At 34.2% G+C, this 25,010-nt stretch overlaps 1 protein-coding gene across 4 annotated transcripts in view; it reads left to right on the top strand.

Annotated features, from left to right (window-relative positions):
- Positions 1-25,010, top strand: part of ADGRL4 (adhesion G protein-coupled receptor L4) — a 117,404-nt gene that overhangs the window by 58,987 nt on the left and 33,407 nt on the right. For 3 of the 4 annotated variants that reach the window (XM_059925067.1, XM_059925075.1, XM_059925085.1), the window contains exons 3-10: positions 1,314-1,466; positions 10,965-11,114; positions 11,584-11,654; positions 12,433-12,612; positions 12,724-12,907; positions 14,343-14,459; positions 18,092-18,297; positions 23,628-23,801. In XM_059925067.1, coding sequence (XP_059781050.1) covers positions 1,314-1,466; positions 10,965-11,114; positions 11,584-11,654; positions 12,433-12,612; positions 12,724-12,907; positions 14,343-14,459; positions 18,092-18,297; positions 23,628-23,801 — 1,235 coding nt within the window. The remainder of the gene's footprint in view (positions 1-1,313; positions 1,467-10,964; positions 11,115-11,583; positions 11,655-12,432; positions 12,613-12,723; positions 12,908-14,342; positions 14,460-18,091; positions 18,298-23,627; positions 23,802-25,010) is intronic. The other variant, XM_059925095.1, reaches the window with a different exon arrangement.

Genomic DNA, 25,010 nt, shown 5'->3' with positions numbered 1-25,010 from the left:
TGCTCCCTTCGAAGGGTCTAGGAAAGAATCTTTGCTTATGCCTTTCTAGCTTCTAGTGGTTGTTAGCTGTCCTTGGCATTCCTTGGCTTGTAGCTGCATCACTTCAGTTTCTGGCTCTGTCTTCACATCGTCTTCTCCTCTGTGTCTCCATGTCTGAATTTCCTACATAGTATAAGGACACCACTCTTGGGGCCCTGCTAATTTAGAATGACCTCATCTTAACTTGATTATATCTACAAAGGTCCTATTTCCCAATAAGCTCACACTCACAGACACTGGGGATTTGGACTTGAGTATATCTTTTTGGGAGACACAGTTCAGCCCACAGGAGGATCTAATGTCTCCTCCAGCCCCTCATAATCACTTCTGAGAAACACTTGTTTTCTATTTCATTTATTTGACAGATAATATAAATCTGCTTTCTGATTTTTAAAAAGGGTTTATGAACCTATATATATCTTTTCTGATAAATTACAGTATAAGAGTATAAGGGTAAGGATCATGGATCATCATGTAATTTTTTTTGTATTTGTGTACCCTTCCATATACAGTACAATACATATGATAATGAATAAATACATTAATGAATAAATGAAGGGATGTAAACCAGGTAACACAATATTCTTCTGGGGAGTAAGTGACAAAAATAAATGGCACATGATTAGAGTATATCAATGTGTAATCTCTGATTTTTCATTTTTAACTTATGGTATGCTTTTGACTGATTATAAAGAGTATTATAATTTCACAAATAAGATATTCATTGACATTATAATAATTAAAATATATGTAAAAATTTGAAAAATAATCCAGTATAGATTCAATAGCTATGTTTAGTGTTTTTGAAGTAAGAGATTCTATTTTGCTTTGCAACTGCAAAGGTTTCACATTTAAACAAGAATAACCAAGTATGGAATGTGGATTCTTTTTTTTTTTAAATTAATTAATAATTTATTTATTTGGCTGCGTCAGGTCTTAGTTGCAGCACACTGGCTCTTCGTTGCAGCATGCAGGCTTCTCTCTAGTTGTGGCACCCGGGCTCTAGAGTGTGTGGACTTATTTGCCCCGTGGCATGTGGGAGCTTAGTTCCCCAACCAGGGATCAAACCCACGTCCCCTGCATTGGAAGGCGGATTCTTAACCACTGGACCACCAAGGAAGTACCTGGAATGTGGATTCTTATTATTAACTTTTCTTAGAAATAAACATCACATACCTTAAACTATTTAACGGGCAAAATTCCCAAAAACTGATGGAAACTAGGACTTCATCTCAATTGTATAAAAATAATGTTTTAAATTGATATGTCCACAGATGATAATGAGTGTGGAAATTTAACGCAGTCCTGTGGTGAAAATGCTAACTGCACGAACACAGAAGGAAGTTACTACTGTATGTGTGCACCTGGTTTCAGATCCAGCAGTAACCAAGACAAGTTTATTACTAATGATGGAACCATCTGCATAGGTAAATTCAACTATCTAACTTAAAATTTGTACCTATCTCTTATTGCTTATACCTCCAGAGATTAAATAATATTCAAACCAAATTCTGTCAGTCCTTGATTGTACCCCGTTGTTAATACAATCAAAAACTTCATTAATTCCCTTAATTCTGCAGTATGGTGTCAGTTACTATGGTATATTTATCCAAGGGTATAAGAAAAAGAGGTTTTTTTTTGAGAATATCAACCAGTTTCCAAAAAAAAAAAAAAAAAAATTGTGAAGTTATGAGATCTAGCATTGGTGGCAAACAACAGAATAAATGTTTACACTTTAAAGTAATATATTCACTGCAGAAAATTATCATTGGTATCCCAGATATTGATGCTTATATAAATATGAACTCTGAGATGGGCCCTACATTTTCCTAGAAAGTGTTCAAGAAAGCATTACTTGTGAAAAAATTGTCCTAGTGCTTTTACTGCTGCCTGCCGAAAGTTTGTCACACTTAAGATCTGCATTCTGTTTTTTCTAAACACTAGAGTCCTATTTAGAAAATCATCTCAGATTCACTAAAATGTCTTCTGGAGGGATATTAATTTCAATTCAATCCCTAAGTGAAATATTGTGAGTCTGAAGAGAGTATCTAGATTTGTTTTAATGTCCTTCTGTTGTATTTTGGTTACACACTTGATTTATCAGATCCTATAGTCTGAGAAAAATAATTGCATAGAAATTTCAAAAGATGAACAATTTTCAGAGACAAATTCTCTGGAGCCAAAGACTTTAACTTTGAAAATAAATTATGAACCATCTTAATCATGGTTTCTAAGAAATTATCCAGTTTACCAACAGCTAGTATAATTATGATTGATAATAATCTACAGAATTAACAGATGAACCAAGGCCCTGAGAGTTAATTACATAACCAGGGGTAGATATGAGACTTGAACTCAGGACCATACATGCAACATGGGCAGGAGTAAGGTGCTGCTTCTACTTTCCGTAGTTAGATAAACGAGAGATGTCTAAATCAATATAGATCACACTAAAGCCTTTGATGAGCTTCTAGTGAGGTTCTCATCAGTGAGCTAAGGAGAAGTCTGGCAATGTTATTATTAACACACATGATAGTCAGGAGATAATGTTCGAAGAGAATTTATCATTGAAATGTTTGTATCAAAGAAATTATCCTGTCTTGTGTACTTATGGTTCACAGCATTTTCTCTGCTACACAAACCAGGTAGATTTTATTCTCATATTATAGCCAAGGGAAGTGAAGAGCTATTCCAGATTCACACATTTAGGATAAAGGGAAGATTAGAATCACAGTCTTGTATCTAGAAAGCCATTGGTATTTCCACAAGAGTCTTAAATGGGTGGCCATTTAAATCTTACATGAATCTGGATCATGCAAATGCAGTGGATCAACTTTGCAAGGGCATAAATGATTTAAAATATGAGAAAATAATGCTATTTCTGTTGAATTATAATTTTGTCTTTATTGTTTGCAGCAAAAATTTTTATTGGATTGTAACATTACAATATATGTGAGAAATTAGAATTTTCCCAGAAAACATAGTACCCCACTCCTTGTTCTTCTCAAACCTAAACTCTTGTCTCTAGTTTTAGAATGTTATATAATGTGTGCCTATTTTATCTTTAGTAGATAAGTTTGAACTATGTAGCTGTATAAGCTTTACTAGAAAAGTTCTAGTTAATGAAGAAATGCAACTTATAACATCTTAATCACTGGAATTTAATACAATTTTAACTGTGCTCTCCATTCCCTCTTGTCTCTAGAAGACATCTGTCTTTTCATCTGATCATGTTTACTTTTAATACGCCTCAGTTCACAAAGGGATATATATTTCTCTCTCTGTATTCCTTAAAAGTAAAGAATTCCTGTTTAGAAAAAAATTAATCACAGATACAGAGAAAACACACACACAAAGATAATTGAAAGCCAACATTTTACGGGGGTGTAATACATTTGTAATGTAAGACTCTTTCTCCCAGTACTCAATTATTATTGAGATACTGTGGAAGGGCCCTACATTTTTGCTAATTCCCCTTTTAGCTATTTTAAGTAATCAGTAAACAATAACTTAGATTAAAACCCAATACCCAATATTGAGTCCTTCAATTTCTACCTGTTTTGTTTGATGGATTATCTGTGAAAAAAGTCATTCTCTGGAAAATTGTTATTTCTCACCAGTTTTGTTGATCTTAAAGATTAAGCTTTTTTCAGAAGCAGAACAGCTATTTCTTTTCCTTTTTTTTCCCCAGTCCTATAGTAATTTTCCTTGTGCACTGTGATAATCCTCAGGGAATTTGAACAGAGAATCATAATTCTGTTTCCTTTTTACATTAGTGTATCACCTTGTAGTATATTGCTTCTGATTTGAAAGTTTAGCCGATCCTTAAATTCGACATGTCTGGTAATTATAGTCATTAAGAACCTCTATAAAAACATAATGAGGAGGAACCAAGATGGTGGAGTAGAAAGACGTGCTCTCACTCCCTCTTGCGAGAACACCAGAATCACAACTAGCTGCCGGACAATCATCTACAGGAAGACACTGGAACTCACCAAAAAAGATACCCCACATCCAAAGACAAAGGAGAAGCCACAATGAGACGGTAGGAGAGGCGCAATCACAGTAAAATTAAATCCCATAACTGCTGGGGGGGTGACTCACAGACTGGCAAACACTTATACCACAGAAGTCCACCCACTGGAGTGAGGGTTCTGAGCCCCACGTCAGACTTCCCAACCTGGGGGTCTGGCAACAGGAGGAGGAATTCGTAGAGAATCAGACTTTGAAGCCTAGTGAGAATTGATTGCAGGACTTCGACAGGACTGGGGGAAACAGAGACTCCACTCATGGAAGGAACACACAAAGTAGTGTGTGCATCGGGACCCAGGGCAAGGAGCGGTGAACCCCATAGGAGACTGAACCAGACCTACTTGCTAGTGTTGGAGGGTCTCCAGCAGAGGCGGGGGGTGGCTGTGGCTCACCGTGAGGACAAGGACACTGGCAGCAGAAGTTCTGGGAAGTATTCCTTGGCGTGAGCCCTCCCAGAGTCTGTTATTAGCCCCACCAAAGAGCCCAGGTAGGCTCCAGTGTTGGGTTGCCTCAGGCCAAACAACCAACAGGGAGGGAACCCGGCCCCACCCATCAACAGTCAAGTGGATTAAAGTTTTACTGAGCTCTGCCCACCAGAGCAACAGTCAGCTCTACCCACCACCAGTCCCTCCCATCAGGCCTCTTAGATAGCCTCATCCAGCAGAGGGCAGACAGAAGAAGCAAGAAGAACTACAATCCTGCGGCCTGTGGAACAAAAACCACATTCACGGAAAGATAGACAAGATGAAAAGGCAGAGGGCTATATACCAGATAAAGGAACAAGATAAAACCCCAGCAAAACAACTAAATGAAGTGGAGATAGGCAACCTTCCAGAAAAAGAATTCAAAATAATGATAGTGAAGATGATCCAGGACCTCGGAAAAAGAATGGAGGCAAAGATCGAGAAGATGCAAGAAATGTTTAACAAAGACCTAGAAGAATTAAAGAACAAACAAACAGAGATAAACAATACAATAACTGAAATGAAAACTACACTAGAAGGAATCAATAGCAGAATAACTGAGGCAGAAGAACGGATAAGTGACTTGGAAGACAGAATGGTGGAATTCACTGCTGCAGAACAGAATAAAGAAAAAAGAATGAGAAAAAATGAAGACAGCCTAAGATACCTCTGGGACAACATTAAACGCAACAACATTCACATTATAGGGGTCCCAGAAGGAGAAGAGAGAGAGAAAGGACCCGAGAAAATATTTGAAGAGATTATAGTCGAAAACTTTCCTAACATGGGAAAGGAAATAGCCACCCAAGTCCAGGAAGCGCAGCGAGTCCCATACAGGATAAACCCAAGGAGAAACATGCCAAGACACATAGTAATCAAATTGGCAAAAATTAAAGACAAAGAAAAATTATTGAAAGCAGCAAGGCAAAAACGACAAATAACATACAAGGGAACTCCCATAAGGTTAACAGCTGATTTCTCAGCAGACACTCTACAAGCCAGAAGGGAGTGGCATGATATACTTAAAGTGATGAAAGGGAAGAACCTACAACCAAGATTACTCTACCCGGCAAGGATCTCATTCAGATTCGATGGAGAAATCAAAAGCTTTACAGACAAGCAAAGGCTAAGAGAATTCAGCACCACCAAACCAGCTCTACAACAAATGCCAAAGGAACTTCTCTAGTCAAGAAACACAAGAGAAGGAAAACACCTACAATAACAAACCCAAAACAATTAAGAAAATGGTCATAGGAACATACGTATCGATAATTACCTTAAACGTGAATGGATTAAATGCTCCAACCAAAAGACACAGGCTTGCTGAATGGTTACAAAAACAAGACCCATATATATGCTGTCTACAAGAGACCCACTTCAGACCTAGGGACACATACAGATTGAAAGTGAGGGGATGGAAAAAGATATTCCATGCAAATGGAAATCAAAAGAAAGCTGGACTAGCTATACTCATATCAGGTAAAATAGACTTTAAAATAAAGAATGTTACAAGAGACAAGGAAGGACACTACATAATGATCAAGGGATCAATCCAAGAAGAAGATATAACAATTATAAATATATATGCACCCAACATAGGAGCACCTCTATACATAAGGCAACTGCTAACAGCTATAAAAGAGGAAATCGATAGTAACACAATAATAGTGAGGGACTTTAACACCTCACTTACACCAATGGACAGATCATCAAAAATGAAAATAAATAAGGAAACAGAAGCTTTAAATGACACAATAGACCAGATAGATTTAATTGATATTTATAGGACATTCCATCCAAAAACAGCAGATTACACTTTCTTCTCGAGTGCGCACAGAACATTCTCTAGGATAGATCACATCTTGGGTCACAAATCAAGCCTCAGTAAATTTAAGAAAATTGAAATCATATCAAGCATCTTTTCTGACCACAACGCTATGAGATTAGAAATGAATTACAGGGAAAAAAATGTAAAAAACACAAACACATGGAGACTAAACAATACGTTACTAAATAACCAAGAGATCACTGAAGAAATCAAAGAGGAAATCAAAAATTACCTTGAGACAAATGACAATGAAAACACGATGATCCAAAACCTATGGGATGCAGCAAAAGCAGTTAGTTCAAAGAGGGAAGTTTATAGCTATACAAGCCTACCTCAAGAAACAAGAAAAATCTCAAGTAAACAATCTAACCTTACACCTAAAGGAACTAGAGAAAGAAGAACAAAAAAAACCCAAAGTTAGCAGAAGGAAAGAAATCATAAAGATCAGAGCAGAAATAAATGAAATAGAAACAAAGAAAACAATAGCAAAGATCAATAAAACTAAAAGCTGGTTCTTTGAGAAGATAAACAAAATTGATAAGCCATTAGCCAGACTCATCAAGTAAAAGAAGGAGAGGACTCAAATCAATAAAATCAGAAATGAAAAAGGAGAAGTTACAACAGACACCGCAGAAATACAAAGCATCCTAAGAGACTACTACAAGCAACTGTATGCCAACAAAATGGACAACCTGGAAGAAATGGACAAATTCTTAGAAAGGTATAACCTTCCAAAACTGAACCAGGAAGAAACAGACAATATGAACAAAACATAATGAAAAACTCCGGTACAGGGCAAGAAATGACCCTAGCAAAATTCTATATCTTTAGTCTATATTCAAATACTATTTTCCATGGCTGAGGTAATTTCATTGCAGAAGGCTATGAGTGAGATTTAGTATCCTGCCTATTTTTCTTCTCCTTGCAATCAGAGTAAAACAGAACTTCTGGTGCCCAGCTCCCAAGAGCCATTGTTCTAGACTCGCATTTCACAAGTGGAGAAACTGAGGCATCCAATGGTAAAGTGACTCTCCCAAAACCAAATGAGTAGAACCCAAGAACTTCTTCACGTTTTCTGTGTGCTTAAGAGCAGTGTTTACTACTTGTAATTTTTTATGTCCTATTGCCTTAGGTACCCTGATAAGTACAGATTTTTTTTCTGGCTTTGAATAATATTAGCATTCAATTTTGTTTTTGCAAATTGCTTCCACTAATTGAGCATTGTATCTTTTCTTTGCAGTCTATGAGTTAAACAACATTAGAAAATTCAGTTACTGGTGAAAATTATAAGAATCAAAACAATCATATGATCATGTTTTGAAAGAAGATTATGATAAAATACTGCTGGGTTGGCTCATTGTAGACAGGAAAAACAAGCATAACCTTATTAATGAAAAAGTAGCAAATGAATGTTTTGACATGCAAAACAAGGAAATGTGTGTTATGATGTGCTTACATTTAGCAAAATCGAGTTATTAGTGTTGAGTGTTTGGTTGGTAGTGGAAAAAGTGGATCAGTTATTAAATATAGTTTGTCAATTCTAGCCTGACTGAAATAATTATACAGCAGCAATTTAGCTTTCATGAAAATGGGGGAAGGGGTTCTTTTTCTCTTTTACAGCTCTAGGGAGTACCAAAACATGACAATTTAATGAGACACTCATTATCAATGTGTTTTCTCCAAACCTACATACTCACAGGGCTCCTGCTATTAAGAAAACACACAATATGAGTAGAATCACTGGACCTGATTCCCAATTACAATATCAGGTACCTACTATATCTTAGGCACCCCTCCAAACACCTTTACATACATTTCCTTGTTTGTTATGAAAAAGAACTCTTCTGAGTTAAGAGTATTTTTATAATACTACCCAAGGTCACAGAGCTAATGAGTATTAGAATCAAGATTTGAATTAAGGTCTTCTACAGGGCCTTTGCCTGTAGGAAGGAGGATACATAGTGGTTTTATTAGATTCAATTAGGCCCTACAAGAAATTGCAAGAGATGTTAGTATGGATCTCGATGTAAAATGGCAGTCACATTCATTTTGACTAAGCCAGTTTCATCCCTTTTGGGCATGGGATACTCTTTCAGTATTTTATGAATCTCTTTATATTACTAGGTAGCAAGGAGGAATAGAGTGATATGCTAAGGATAGTGGAAGCTCTTTGACTACCCTGACACACAGCCAGTTGTGGTTGTCACACACTCTGTACCTGTTACTAGGTTAAACTCAGTAAGTTCTACTGCTGAGGCCCAGAGTGAGAAGGATATCAAATTCAGCAAACCTCATATCTACATTTTAGTAAAAAGTTAGAGAAACAATAATGTAAACAAGGAAAGTACAAACAATTTAGAAAACATGTCTTTGACGGGATGATTAAGGTTTGAAAAACATTACTTTGGTAGGGTGATTAATATTCTTTTAGAATATTTGGAGTCAGAATATAAAAATTTGCATAGTCTTAATCTCAAATGTTTATCTCCCAGGGTATGACCTCATTATTTTTACAGATTAACGTTCTGTCACTTGGTGAATTCAGAAGCTGAAATACCCTAGTTGGTCCAAAGCTGATGTGCTGGGATAGCAGACAGCTGAGTGGGTGCTGGGAGGGCTGGAACCAGAGAAGAGACCCCAACATAAGGACCTCAGGGTATGGAAGATGCACAGGGGAAAACTGAAACCATCAAGAACACCAAGACTGTGTACACCTGTGTCCAAAGTGCATGAGGAAGAATGCAAATGGAGTTTGTAAAGCTAAGATCGGTATGCTGCTGAGAGATTGGGCTTAGGACAAAGTTCCCGAGAAAAGTTGCACTTTTGAATGATTTTGAAATTGGGAGAAATCAACACTTCATTTTCAGTTAACCATAGAAGGTATCTGAAAATATGACGTGGGGGTATTCAGAGAACATAGCTTTCTTTCCCATGAAATAAGTTGTTCTGTTTATGATACTTCATGGATCTCTTCACACCTTCACTGGGGTATTATCCACATTTGGGTACTGCACAAATGACTTCTTTAGCACTGCTCCAAAAAAGACTAGTCTTTTGCTTTCTCATATTTTTTTCTCACTTCATTGATCTCATGAAAAATAATAATTCTAGTCTGCCCTCCCACCTGACTTCTTTACTTCAGCCCAACCTGGAATGTTTTTGCTCATGATTCTCCAGATCCCAAGAGCCAACCTGCTATCACCCCCTCCTTTATTTCTGTCCTTTTTTTGTGTGGAGTGGCAGTTTATGAACACATATATATAGAAATTCGAGGAAGAGGGTGAGGGTGCTAGGGCAGCATTTGTTTATTTAAAAGTAGAGAACTTGGACTTCTAGGTAGTACAGATCGTGACTATGAAGACTTGGCAGAAGAACAAGGGGTTTTCTACCTCTTTTTCAGGTAGTTAATAGTCTTCCTAAGTCCAGTACCCTCACATTCTTAGCTAATGGAAATTTCTTCAAGAAATGGCAAGAGACTTACTGTCAGTTCCAGTTTCTGGTGTTGTGAGGTTTAATGGGTTTTTTTTTTTTTTGTGCCATTATTGCATTTTTAAAATGAGAAATGAGGATCAGCTACATTTCAGATAACTCGCTAGATGACATCTTAATTGGACTTTGATTACTCCCCCTTATTATGGCAAACAGGATTGTGCCACTCTATGAGTCTTTAAAAAATCAAATTATATGTGCAAGATTACAGATTAATGCATTAATCTAACATAGAGAAGCTCTAAGATGTCAGGGCTAGGCTAGGAGCACAAAAATCTTTACATTAGTTTAAGTTAATGATCTGGACTCTTCAGTTCCTTGGAATCATTCCCTATTGGAACTCTGCCTACTGGCAGAGTATTTATTCTGTATTTATAACTTTCAGACATATTTCACTATTCATTATAGTACGTAAAATTTTAAATTAAGAATATAAATTATGTGAGTTTATAACTTACCATTTTTATTGTAGCTTTGATATATTGCTACTGAAAATCTAAGACTTAATTCTGTACAGTTTCTTTACCTTTGATGACCATGTATTAAGAATCATAGTAAAATATAACCTGAACAAAAGTAAAGTATTAAATTCTGATAAAATTTTAAGGGAGTGGAATCATACATTCTGCTACATCTTAATTTTTAGGTTTATTTATATGGAAAAATGAGGCTTTGGAAAGAAAATGGGCTACTCCTTTTTGCCCTCCAGATTACTCTAAACTGAGTTGTTACAATCAATTTAATTTAATACTAGAAAACAAAGAATTCTAAATGTATTTTTTAAATTAGGTCTTTAATTAGGAATAAATATTACATCATCAATGATTGAAATTACTCTAATGACTTTGTTGATGAATCATGCTATTCAGGAAACAATTCAAGGGTTGGTCTATGAATAACATTTTCAATATATTGTCAAAATGGATTGACCAAATCAAAGTTAAAAATATATATGCAGCTAAGTTTGCTCTGTCATTTTCCAAATGATGGAATTTTTCTTGCTTTCTTGTAAAATTTGATATGAAATCACTAACTGTATGTAATACTATTATCAACAAGGTAGCAACTATATGAGCACTAAATTAAAATTTTAATTTTTCAAATATCCCCAGATATAGATGAATGCAGTGAATCATTTGCCTGTGGTGATCATGCAATGTGTAAAAATGTGGATGGTGGATATAACTGCTCCTGCAAGGAAGGTTATCATACATCCACAGGAAACTCACAGTTCACACCTAATGATGGCACTTATTGCCAAGGTAAATTATATTATTAAATTTTATGTATTATCAAAGCACTATGTAAAATATGTACTACACAGTTGTGAAGTATCAAAGAGCTACATCTTCCAAGAAACGTGCTGGTAGTCCTTTATCTATAAAATGGAATAAGAAAAGTTACAGTTTTATTTAATGAAAGATGTAGACCACATGTTTTATGTAATTACCATACCCTGTTTCCTTAGGGTAACTACAATTTTCTATTTTCCATAAAATATTGCATTTTAATGAATAAAAATAAATGAATTTTTATTATGAATAAAATTTTAAAATAAATAATGAAAAAATTTTTAAATGAATTTTCATGAATAAAATAAACGAAAATGAAACTCAAATGATAAGAATGTTTTTAATGTCTAAATAGGTGAGCGAAATCACTGTAATCAATATAATTATCTTAGGAAAAATATTTTTTAAGACTTAATATATAATCTGTTTTTTTCTACAGAAATTGTGAATCCAGACTGCCATTTAGATGATATCTGTATTGCAGCGAATATTAATAAAACTTTAACAAAAGTGAGTAAAGGTATTGAATTAAAAATACACTCTATTTTGACATTTTGGTTTCAGTTTAAATCTTTCCAAAGTCGCTTTTTTTAAAAGAGTAACAAGCAGTTGATCTTCATGTAGAGTTGAAACTGTTTACTTATAGAGATCTAAGTATTTGATAGGATTAATTTGAAATCCCCTAAGTACTGAAGAAGACTTACATATTTAATTTAAGTTACTTTTTCACTATTCAGTAGACTGGAAAGTTATTTTCAACATGTAAAGAAATTGGATGGATAAAATACTAAAAACACACTTTGACCCTAGGCCATTTTCAAATTCTAAGGAGACATAACTGAATGCAACTAGATTTTGTACACCAAAGTAAATACTATTTCAAAGAGTAAACAAAGTAGGACATTCATAAAATTACTGTCCTGAGATTAGAAGTATGAGTCTCACATGACTCATTAACAATGAGGTAAAAGCAAATTGCCATTTTATCATGTAAAAAAATGTCTCTGGTTAATTAAAATCTAATTCAAATTAAGTTTTAATTAATTTTAAAATGATAAATTCAAACGTATTGCCTTTCTGAAGTAACTTCTATGCTTTTTAAGCTATTTGCTAATCCTTTGTAAATAATTTCAGGTTTCATTGCTTTGTGTTATGGTTTAGGTGTAGTCTGATAACTTAATGTATAAGAGAAAAAACTCAGAACATATTTATCATGCAACATTTATTCTTGAAAAGATCTAGTAGTGCTTTAAACTGGTTTCCTTTCTCTGGACTCATTTTTGTTCAGATTAGGCACATAGAAGAACCTGTGGCTTTGCTACAAGAAGTCTATAGAAATTCTGTGAAAGATCTTTCACCGACGGATATAATTACATATATAGAAATATTAGCTGAATCATCCCCATTACTGGGTTATATGAATAGCACGAATTCGGCCAAGGACACCCTTTCTAATTCAACTCTTACTGTAAGTATGTTGAGCTTTAACTCAATATAATTTAGGCTTAAAATTTTCCTTACATTTGTGATTAATGTAAAAGTCCAACATTTTTAAAAGATATACTTTTTTTTTCAACAGGAATTTGTAAAAACTGTGAATAATTTTGTTCAAAAGGATACATTTATAGTTTGGGACAAGTTATCTACAAACCATAGAAGAACTCATCTTACAAAACTGTTACATGCTGCCGAGCAAGCTACCTTAAGGCTATCTCAGAACTTTCAAAAGACCACTCAGTTTGATACTAATTCAAGTGATATAGGTAAGAAGCCAAGGTCAATTTCAAAGCAATCGAGTTTTCCAAACAAGCCATTCTCAAAAGAGAAGAAAAATCTTTAAAATATTGTTAATTAAACTGGCAGATGTTTGATCAATGTAGACATGAATGGTGATGCATATCACAAGAGTAGTTATGAATGAAGTGTGAATAAAAAGGATGAGTGCCTAAGATTTGCCACCTACTTATAGCCTCCACCTTTTCCTATCTCTGAACTGTTTAGCATTTAAATGCTCAGAGACCATTACTCCCTTGTCATCTTATGACTTGGTAGGATCTGTCTTGACCGATCATAGTACAGACAGATTTTCTGAGTGTAGTATATTTCATTTTTTTAAGTTTAATTTTTATTGAAGTATAACACACAGACAGAAAAGTGCACATATGAAATGAATATAACTTGACAGATTTTCACAAAGTGAACACGTCTGTATAAACAGCACCCCAGAAGACCCCTCATCCCCCCGGCAGCCACTCTCTGCCCTGCAAAGGTTATACCATCCTGACTTCTAAAACCACACCATGAGCATAATTTTTAGTGTCTCTGCAATAGTTATAGATAGATCATATTTTGTGTAACCATTCCCTATTTTTCTAATGTTGAACCTTGAAGATGTTTCTTTTTAACATTGAAATCCTTTGGGCGTATATCTTTGTCCTGAATGTAGTATATTTAAATTTCTCATTAGGAATCCTTTGCCTTTCGATAATATAAAGCAATTAGCATAGCAAATTGGAATGTTTCCTGCTTTATGAAATCTCATATTTAACACATTAAGAATCTGGATCAAACTGAGGCTGCCTGTAAAGTTGTTCTGAGGAAACAAAGTACACTTTCTGCAGTAATCATTGCATATACACCCCTATTATATTTTCTGGTTGTTATCCTGCTGTGCACCTATAGATATACAAAAATCATTATCTCATCGGGATTCACCAGTTACTCAAAATTAAGGTAGCAAACATTGTGACCATATATAGGAGCCTAAATTTCTATGATGTTCCTGCATGAAAAAGGTGAAAGTGCACCAGGTAAGGAAATTATTACTCAAGAATTTAAGTCAATCACTCTGTATATAATAAACTATATTGTAGATATCATCCTCTAATACATTGTAGTTGTCTGCTTTAGTAATTATGATTTATAGCTTCTTTGTGTATATACATATTTTCTTTTATTTTATTCAATAAAGATAGAATTAAACCATGAATGCTATAGTGAAATCAAACAAGTAAACTTGAATCAGATTTTTAAATACAAATTATAATGTCCAAACATCGTGTTCAGAATATGTTCATTCTACCTGCCGTAATTAAGAAGTTGAAATATAACAATGATGGATGAAATTGTCTCTAACTAAAAAAATACATTGATTAAACTAATTTCAGAGAATTTATTATTTTCATGATTTTGTTTCAGCTCTCAAAGCTTTCTTTTTTGATTCATATCACATGAAACATATTCATCCCCATGTGAATATGGACGGAGATAATATAAAGATATTTCCAAATAGAAAAGCTGCATATGATTCAAATGGTAGGACTTTGACAATCTTATATACAATATTTCAATGTTTTGCAATAAATACCATACATTTGATTGTATCATATGTGCATATAACTAGCGTGGTTTTCTATAGAAAAATATTTTATGTTTATACACAGAATTTCCGTATTTATATTTGAGATTTTCATTATGATAAAAATACCTGGGTAGAATTTTAGCGGATGATACCTAGATCCTTCTTGTCCTTGATCCTCCAACTCTGTAATTGTCTAATAATGTTAAGATCCCAGTGGAAATATACAAAGGAACTGTGATTTTATTCCTCATTTTGCAGCAGTCAGGTGCTATAATTTTCATAGAGTTCTTCTAATACCTCTTCTTCAGTAATCCTTCATATTCCTCATTGTGAGACTGAATTTGGGATTGTATGAGGAAGACGAATAGAGGTAGTGTTCAAAAAGGTAGAAAGTTATTGTTTAAGCTTGGATTTCTCTTCCACTCATTTCTTAGTTTTTGTACACTAAACTTCAACTAAACTAAAGGCAGGATTTCTTAAGAAATGGGACCCGAGAATACTAGCAAATTACTTTACGATTATCTAACCTAATGTCCTCATTTTATGGATAATGGAACTAAGGCACAAGAAGCTAACGGGTTTGTCTCTATGTACATCAACAGATAATACAGAACTAAGACTTGAAGAGAAGGAGTTAACAAAGAAATCAGCCCTGACCAGCTTTCCCTTGTCACCTAACCACAGGCAAACTAGCAGCTGCTATTTTAATTTAACCATTTATCTGCTCTCATAGTGCAATGCACTTAGAAAAAAAAAATCTCTGCTGATAATAGAATTGTTGCTGTTCACATATAGGTCAAAATATATTACCTATAAAACATGAATTATAATATTTTCTCAAAGCATTGTGGGTGGTCATACGTACAAACGGAAAATATATACAATAACACACATATGTCACTTTTACAGACATCACCTTATTAAAAAATATGTTGTCTTTATTGTTAAAAAGCATGTTGCACATTCATTCTCAGAAGACCATCTTTTTAAAAAAATTTTTACAGCACTAATGTGGGAATTTTTTTTCTAATCCATTGATATTACCCTTTCCATTTTTTCTTGTCATTTTTTATTCAAAAGTAAGAAACAGATGGCCATAAAAAGCAAAAATAACTAAGCCATACTGCCATTGAACCCATGGCTCTTACCCCATTACATCATATTCTAATTAACCAAGCACACACGTAATATTTAGGAGCAGATCCAAAGAATGTGTTAAACTGTTGTATTTTCAAAGACAATTTGAGTAGTATTTGGAAGTTTAGAATAAAGACATTGAAAATACTTATCATAGTGACAGATGATGAAATTGTCATGGAATTAATATCTCGAAGAGATCCTGTCTTAGTGTATGGTAGTTTTGTTACATTTCATAATCACGCATGCAAACGCTGACATTTGAAAGGGACAGTAATATCAGCTCTCAAGAGATCAGAGGGAGAAAATTTATTTTCCTCATGGTTGAATCTTCAAAATAAGGACAAGTGTAAGAAACTGATCAAACCCACTCAATGATGTCTACATGTGATTATTCATTTATTGACAAAATTCCTTAATAAAAACATTCATTAGTTAAAAGCTGCATAGTGTCATTAGGAGGAAAATAAGGGTGGCACAGATGGATTTTTAATCTTTTTTATATACTGAATTTTAGTGCCTATCATTAGTGAATGAACCCCTAGTTTACTGAAAATAGGTACAGATCTGATATGAGAGTTAAAAGCTAGATCAGACCTAGAATTAGTGAGAAATCATGGGAATTAAAATAGGTTCCAAATGATTTATTAAAAAAAATGAACAAATACTGGATCAATATTCATAAAAAGGGATTTTGGACCCTTCTACGTGGCATGAGTCTCCTTTTACCCAAAGTCAAAAATTGATGTTAAATAAATATTTTCCTTTAGAAAGTATCGGAGTGATTAATAGATTTTTAAATCCATGTTATCTCTTTGGTGCTTCATTTGATTTTGTACCGCCCACTACTACAACCTCTGAGAAGTTGCTGTTGCATGAACTGGTTCATCAGCTGGACTAGGTCAAGTTCCCCTAAGAGGTTTCCAGGTTCTGCTTCCATCCCTGGTCTGTCCATAGCAAATGCTGGGCTAGTCGTCATCTGGAGCCATCACAATTTCACTAGTCCAACCATGTTATACTAACATTATTTTTTTGATGTAAGTTTTCTGGGCTGGCAGTTTAGGAAAATATGTAATGTATCTGAATTTTAGCAAGGCTCTTAGCAGTATCTTGGGGTGCCTTTTTATACTAAGATAGAAAACGTGAATAGTGACACATTTTTGCAACTTCTAGCTCACATAACCATATCCAAAGAATATTAGTTATTAGTGTGATATTGAGATGTGGAGGGTTCCAGCATTATATCACAGACCTTTGTTTTTGATGACATTATCAACATTTGTATTAATGATTCTGATTCATTTATGCTTTTCAAATTATTTGCTGGTGTCACAAACTTGAGGGAAAATGAATATGATAAGAGTTCTTCCTAATTTGTCCAAGTATCTAAAGCAAACATATAACATTTCTAGTTAATAAGTATAACAATAATCATATTAATATAGCATCTTAAATTTTACAGAAGACTCTCTCGTATAATTTCATTTGGTCTCCACCTTATCCTAGTAAATAGCCAGAGGGAATATCACTACCATCATGTTATACATGAGAAAGCTCAAGTTTACCCAGGGACACACAAGTAGGAGAAATGACTGAAACCAGAACTTCTAATTCCAAGAGTAAATTCTGAATATAAATTCCTCAATTTACTGTCCATAATTCTGTACAACAGAGAAGGAATGTGGCCTAAGTGACAACAGGGATTTTAAAAGATAATAGTTGTCGATGTTGAGTTGTTCACACACTTAATATCAGTGATAATGAGCTGCTGATAATGATCTCAAAAACCAAGGCAATTTGAGATCCGTTAAAATAGGTGTAGTGTCCAGGCTAAGGGAAAAATAGTCATGTGATAGTCTGTACTGATCAGGTAACATTTCTAGTATCTGGTTATGTGCTGATGCGCTGCATTTGGGGAGTGTCAGGGGTTCGGATAAATGGCTGCCTCGAAAGGCAATAAATTCCCTATGCTGCGTCGGCATAACTATATGTCATCAATTTTAAAAGGAAGCATTTCAGTGGGCATGAGGTTGAACTCAGTGGCATCTCACAACTCTTTCAATTCTAAACTTTCTTAGTACTGTAAATCTGTGATAATTTTCTCCCAGTATCTTTCTAATTCATATATTTGCCCAGCAAAGTAGTAAGTCAAAATTTTATTTTTCAAGTGAATATACTTACTCCTTGGTTCTTAGTCAGCACTTGGATGTAAATTTATCTAGGACTATTTTTCTCCCAAATATAGTCTGTGCCAAGGGAATGCTACAGTCCACAATCAGTTTCAGAGTCACAGAGGTCAGAGAATATATCTTAATATGGTTCGATGATGTAAGCATAGATATATTATGACCCACATTTCAGTATCTGGGAATTTGTATGACTCCCTTTGTCTGGTCAATTTTTATGTTTATTTTAAGAATTTCACTGAATACACTTATTTGATTGACAGGCAGTGTTGCAGTTGCATTTTTATATTATAAGAGTATTGGTCCTCTATTTTCATTGTCTGACAACATCTTATTGGAACCTCAAAGTTATGATAAAGCTGAAGAGGAGGGAAGAGTCATCTCTTCAGTAATTTCAGTCTCAATTAGCTCAAACCCACCCACATTGTATGAACTTGAAAAAATAACATTTACATTAAATCACATAAAGGTAAGTTGTGTTTCTGTTGACTATTGATTATAATTGTGAAGCATTCAGAGAAATGAGCATTTTTGTGTAGTGTCACTTTAACTGTATGTGAGTTCTTGAGTTTCAAAATTCAAAATTGAAATAAAAGAGTAAAGTGGTTTCAACTAATTTTTCTATAAAATATTTTTGTACTTTCAGTGCTCTTTAAATTTTATAATAAATACCAAAGAGTTTTATGTATTTGATTCTCTGAAATTAAGCTACATTTTAGTTTTATTTTTAAGTACATTGTTCATTTTGGAAGTCTCCGGCCCTTCAAGGAAGAAGTTATAAAAAAAGTATTAAAGAGATAAATGTTACTTGTATAATGAGGGAGGTGTTTGGTTAATTGTAATATAAAATAATACTGATTTGGGTGCTGATTAAAATAAAATCATAGAGAAGTTCATAATATTTCATAAAGAAATCATCTGAGACCACTTTACTCTTTTATTGTTATTCTAAACCTTTTTTCAAACCCATGTATAATTAAAACTATACAATAAAAAAAATGATTAGAAATAACTAAGTATTTAGGGTTTTTATAGATCTAAAAGTGAACAGGGAAACTCAAAATCATATTGTTTGCTGCATTTTTACAGTTAATGGTTTCTTGGGCTTTCAATTGAATTTCAATCCTAATACATGATTAAATTGCCTCAGAAACTCTATTTAGAGAATCTTGAAGCTGGGCAATTGTATTTGCATGTTTATGGGAAACAGGGGATTAAAAGAACATATAGTCAGCCCTCCGTATCCACAGGTTCCACATCCATGAATTCAACCAAACACAAATGGAAAATATTCAAGGGAAAAATTCCAGAAAGTTCCAAAAAGCAAAACTTGAATTTACTGCAGCCCATCAACTATTTACATAGCATTTACATTGTATTGAGTTTTATAAGTAATCTAGAGATGATTTAAAGTATACAGGAGGATGTGCATAGGTTATATGCAAATACTACTCCATTTTACGAAAGTAACTTGAGTATCCGTGGATTTCGGAATGCTCAGGGGTCCTGGAATCAATCCCCTGTGAATATCAAGGGGCCACTCTATATGCTTCCATACAGTACAAATGTGTCACTGTAAAGACAGACATCTGATGTAGAGAGAAACTAAATGTATAGAAAATGCAAGTAAATGGTAGCTCAAACCTAAACAATGGTGGGCATTCTGTTGAGGGAAAAAGAAGGTGTGAAATGTTTTAAGAATGGAAACTAAATTTAGATATTTTCAAATGCTAAATGCAAATGACCTTTTGATACTAGAAAACAAACATTATTCTTTTGCAAGGTCTCATGGTTTTTCTACAGTTTTTATCAGTGGAATGTTTTGGCAGCTGAAGAGTGCCAAGGGCAACCCACTTTGCCCATCTCTGTTTGACACAGCAACAGAACGAAACACACATTTACACAAGAGTTCTTCACCATAGTTAATGAGAAAACTTGATTGTCCTTAATCGTCTTCTCTGTTCAAATTCTTTTCCCATTCAAAGTAATGACCACTCTGAAATTCCATCTCTTTCCTCTGACAATACATTTACCCAATCCATTGCTTCCCTCTGAGAATAAAATTTGGATCCCATTTTATTCTCTAGGAAAATCAAAGTTATTTCATATATAACACCTTCCACTTCCTGATTCCCTGATAATTTACTTGCAACTTCACCAACTAGTATATACTTCATTACTTTAGAGGAATATTAATTATAGTTGTTATAATAATACAGATAATAATAATGATAATAGTTACAGCAACCAATACTTTAATAATGCTTATATGGAAACACGCTTTGTTCTAAATTATTTACTTTAATTCTCACAAGAACCCTATGAGGTATGTACTGTTATCTCCATTTCACAGATGAGGAAACTGAGACTCTGAAAGATTAAATGCCTTGCCCGTGGTCACTCAGCAACAACTGGTAGAACAAAGTTTCATACCCACAGTCTTTCTCCAGAATCCATTCTTCCGCAGCTAAGATACTCTCCTGCCCGATGCTATTCTCTGAATCCCTCCCCCACCTACCTCCCAAGAAATTAAGCTTTGTCCATTACCTCAACTTTCCTGGATCTCTCCACATTGGTCCCAGTGTCTCAGCTAACAAATAGGCTGATGTTTCTGGCTTCCTACAAAATGGGAAAGCATTTTCCATTGATCCTCTATCTCCTTCACCCCAAACTTAATAACTCCTCTTATTTTTGGAAGCTTTTAAAAAATAGGTATGATCTATTGCCTTCATCTATAGAAAATGTGGATTTAATTTTCTTATACATATCTTCCCCTGTGATCCACACATTCTCCCCCAAATATTCATCCTCCCATGCTTCATCAAATTTTGGGTTAAATCAGCTTTCAATGTGTTATACACAGCTGAATCATGAGGCTGAACCATTTTCCAGGTGTTAGTAAATTCCTTTAATTTAGCTTGCTTAGATTTCTATTATCCATTACTAATTAGTCCCCAAACTTTCTGACAGTACTATAAATCTCCTTATAAAACATTCAAATACATAAGATTATCAGCTAAATTAATGTTCTGGAGACATCCTTTTTAGGCCTCTGTGAACTTGATCCTGTCTGGATGGTCTACCCTTGGCCTTCTCTACGGCTATCAGACTGGACATCTCTGTCACCGTCGTCCTGGACATGCAACTCTCCTCTCTCCTGTGTCAGATTCAATGTTTCCTTGAACCAACGATTCCTCTTTCTTGGTTTATCTCTGTATTTTGGTGGCATATTCTCCAGTGACTCTTGAGAAAGGTGCCCAGAAAGTCAAGTTTTTGAGCTCTTGCATTACCTTTTTAGCTAAGTATATACTATATTTCTATCTTATCCCTACACTTAGATAAATTCCATGGTATAGAGTTATAAATTGTGCATAATTTTTTCTTCAGAATTTTCTAGACCTTGCTCATTGTTTTCTAGCTTTCCAGGTTAACCTGGGGAAGCTGCATGCAATTAATATTTTACTTAAAATTTACATTCTTTTGCAAGTGATCTGTCTCTTTCTCTCTCTCAAACTTTTGAGATCTTATCTTTATTCTCAGGATTCAATCAAAGATGAACCTTGGTGTGGATCTTTCTTTATTATTTGTACTAGGCATTTATGTGGTCTTCAGTTTTAGCGAATTTTCTATTATTATTTGTTTGCTAATTTCTTCCTCTCCAGTATCTCTGGTCTCTTCTCTTGTTATTCTTATGTAAATATTGGACTCCCCAGCTGAGCCTCTAAGGTCTTTTTTTTTTTTTTTTCATTTTAAGTTTTCCTATACATTTTTATTTTTTCTTCCTGCTAACATATTTTATTTCTACTTTATACTTAATTATAACTGAACACCCTTATTTTTTGAACTCTACTTTTGTTTCATGGGTGCAGAATTTCTCTGTGGTAGTATTTATATTTTAAAAAAATCTGTGTTCTACTCCTTACATTATGTTGCTCCGGATTTCCTCTGTTTGGCTTGTTGGCTTTTTGTTCTTTGTCTTTCATGGCAGAGTGTGTCCTCGGAGGTCTGGTGGTTCACGGCCATCCATCCATATCTAATAATGAGACATTTGAAAGATGACTGTGTGTTCAGGTGACTTGTGGCAGTGGTGTGCTTCCCTAGAGAGTTATCATCAGGCTAGTTTCTGGCCATTGCACTAGAAGATCCTGAAGATCACTACCTAAAAGTCATTTCTCTTCGGCCTTTAGTTTCTCAGAAACCTTTTAGTCTCATGCCTAAAGACAGAAGCTCACTGAAAGGATTAGGAGAATAAAAAGAAAGTGGTGGGCAATGGTGGGTACTCAGCATGTAGACAGACCCTCACTTAACCCCTGCTTTTTGAGTGATGCACTCTCAGCTGACTCTAGCTCCTCAATTCTAGAGTCCTTCTGGCTCCTCTAGCTTATCTGTTTGTTTGTTTTTTAACAAGAGTGGGATTGGGTATTTTCCTGGCAGTTTTGGGGGAACTGGATGTAGAGTTTCAATTTTCTTCACATAGCTTGACCTCTTTGAAAAATTTCTTGTCATCTCTCCAATTTCAGTTCAATCACTGTCTTCCTAGACTTACTCCAGTCAAATTGGCCAGTGCTCCAACCATTGATCTAAGTGTTGGATTTTGTATATAGGCCATTAAAGCAACTGTCTAATTGTATTAAAATCATCTGGGCTTCCGTCATCCTTGAGGGCAGATGCTTTATCTTTTCAACTAAGAATCCCTGGCTCCTAGCACAGTGCCTATATTTGATACTCAACTAATATTTTCTTTAATGAATATTTGTCTGAAGATTTGCGTTTGGCTCTGTTTTACTCCACTTATCAATGATTAGTCTTGCATATATTTTTTGACATCTCTTGGTCTCCCAACACAATACCCACTCACAGGGCTCTTTTGAGGATCAAATTAAACAAAGTAGGTAAGAAAGCACCTAGTTAACTATAAACTGTTGTATAATTGTAAACAGTTTTTATTTCTACAAGACACAAGCATAGGTATACAGCATTCTATGAATAACTTATTAAAACTTACAGTGCATTAGGTATTGTGTTATGATTAGTTAATATTAATATATGGTAAGGAGAACTCTGCTATTTATTGAACAACCTTCCTGTAGTCTATTTGATCAGCCCCTGTCTATCTCTGATCTACACTCACTACTCTTTACCTCATTCATTGCTTGAACTGCATTGGCTTCTAGATGTTTCTGGAAGACCTTCATTGAGTCTCACTTCAGAGCTTTTCCATTTTCCATTCAAACTGTCCAGAACCCTCTGTTCCCAAGTCTTTAGGGCTCACACTCTCACTTAATTGAAGTATTTGCTTAAATGTCATTTCCTAGCAAAAGCCTCCTCAGATTACTTCTGTTCTCCTTTCCCTGGCTTATTTATTTTGTTTAATAATTTCTTATCTAATCTCCTCATTAGAATGTAAGGTCAATAACACAAACACTTTTTCTGTTTTGTTCAGTGGTGTATTTTTAGCACCTGGATCAGTGACTAATATCTAGTGCATACTCAATAAACATTTATCGAAGATAATGAGATATGTCATGCACCATTCTAAATGACATACATGATCTCAATTGACAATAATTCTCACAAATTCATGACACAGGATTGATAAAATATAGCATGGTTGCAGTATAAACGTCAATTTTTTCACACAACAATAACATTCACTTATTAGCATTGATTTTATGCTTTACTTTTTAGGCATGGTTTTAATTATATTGCTATGCAAAATGGTGTTTTAAATATAACCAAAACGATGTCGTATGTGTAACTTTTTCTCTTTTTCCCATCAGTAAAATGTCTCTTTTTCAGACCACAGGTAAGTATAGGAGTCAATGTGCATTTTGGAACTACTTACCTGACACCATGAATGGCAGCTGGTCTTCGGAGGGCTGTGAACTGACATACTCGAATGAGACCCACACCTCATGTCGCTGTAACCACCTGACACATTTTGCAATTTTGATGTCTTCTGGTTCTTCTATTGTAAGCCAATTTTCCAATTCATATTTATAAATCTGTTTTTTTTTCTTCTTCTTTATGTCATTCAAGAGAATATTTAATTTTTATATGTTTTCTTTGGGTGTAAATAGCATATTTAATTTACTGATATAATGTCAACATTACCTTTTTTTTAGTCTTTCTTTTCTTACCTGCCTTCTATGACATATCTAGTTTGGATCTTTGGTTATTTTTAGTGTAAGACTTACCTAATCTATAATATCTAGTAGATTGTGTATTAAATATCTATCCATTAACTCTTAGTTTTTAATGCTGCTTTTAAGGACCATTTATACATTTTAAAGTATCATGGACTTTAAGGGCTTTTGCCTTTGTATTGAAAGTTTATTTTTACTGATGACAAATTGATTAAAAATATTTGATACCTGGTCAGTAAGTATTAGCACATTCATAACAAATACCATGTTTTAATAATGTAGAACCCTGCAAGATTTTTAAACATGAAAAATCTTTCTAAGGTGAATAGCTTCATAATATGTATTTTACATCAGTAATATCTTGCTTTTACATTATATAGGTTTTTGTTTTATATCCCTGTATTAGAATCTATAGATTACAGGCTCATTTCCCTACAATACTTAAAATCCATCAAATACATATCATGACTAAATAAATCTGCCTAACCCTAATGTCAGTGATAAAGATGATTTTTTTTTCTGAATGTTAAATAAACAAAGATGCCTCTTAAAACCATCTGGTTAGAGTGAAACCAACCTTTCCCATTTCAAAGTCTCGCAACTATACTGTTTTGTTATTCTATATATGCAGCATTTCTGATACCTTTGTTTAATGTGTTTAAATGAATTACTGCATAGAAATGACTTGTTCTTACCACTGATAAAGCTGCTTTAATTAACCATTTTCACATTACAATAATGAATTGCCTTTCTAATATCAAGAAACTAATGGTGATAACATTGTTAAACCATATACTAATATATACTGTGCTTAGGGAAAAAGATCACTAATTACAGAACTGTTAAAGTGCTATGTGATTTATATCAGATTTTCTGAATGTTGAACATTTTCAAAAGTACAAAATTTTCTCATCTAAATGCACATTTGTATTTTTACATTTTATGAACAGTTTAATGTTTCACCAAAAAGGGAAGTTCATTATATGTTGTAGTTCCTTTGACGAGCTACTGAGTTATTCTTTTAACAGTTGTATTA

The sequence above is a fragment of the Balaenoptera ricei genome, chromosome 1, assembly GCF_028023285.1.
Source record: "Balaenoptera ricei isolate mBalRic1 chromosome 1, mBalRic1.hap2, whole genome shotgun sequence".
Classification (NCBI taxonomy): Eukaryota; Metazoa; Chordata; class Mammalia; order Artiodactyla; family Balaenopteridae; genus Balaenoptera; species Balaenoptera ricei.
Note: the sequence above shows the minus strand (reverse complement) of the source record. Positions and strands in the feature narration are given on the sequence as shown.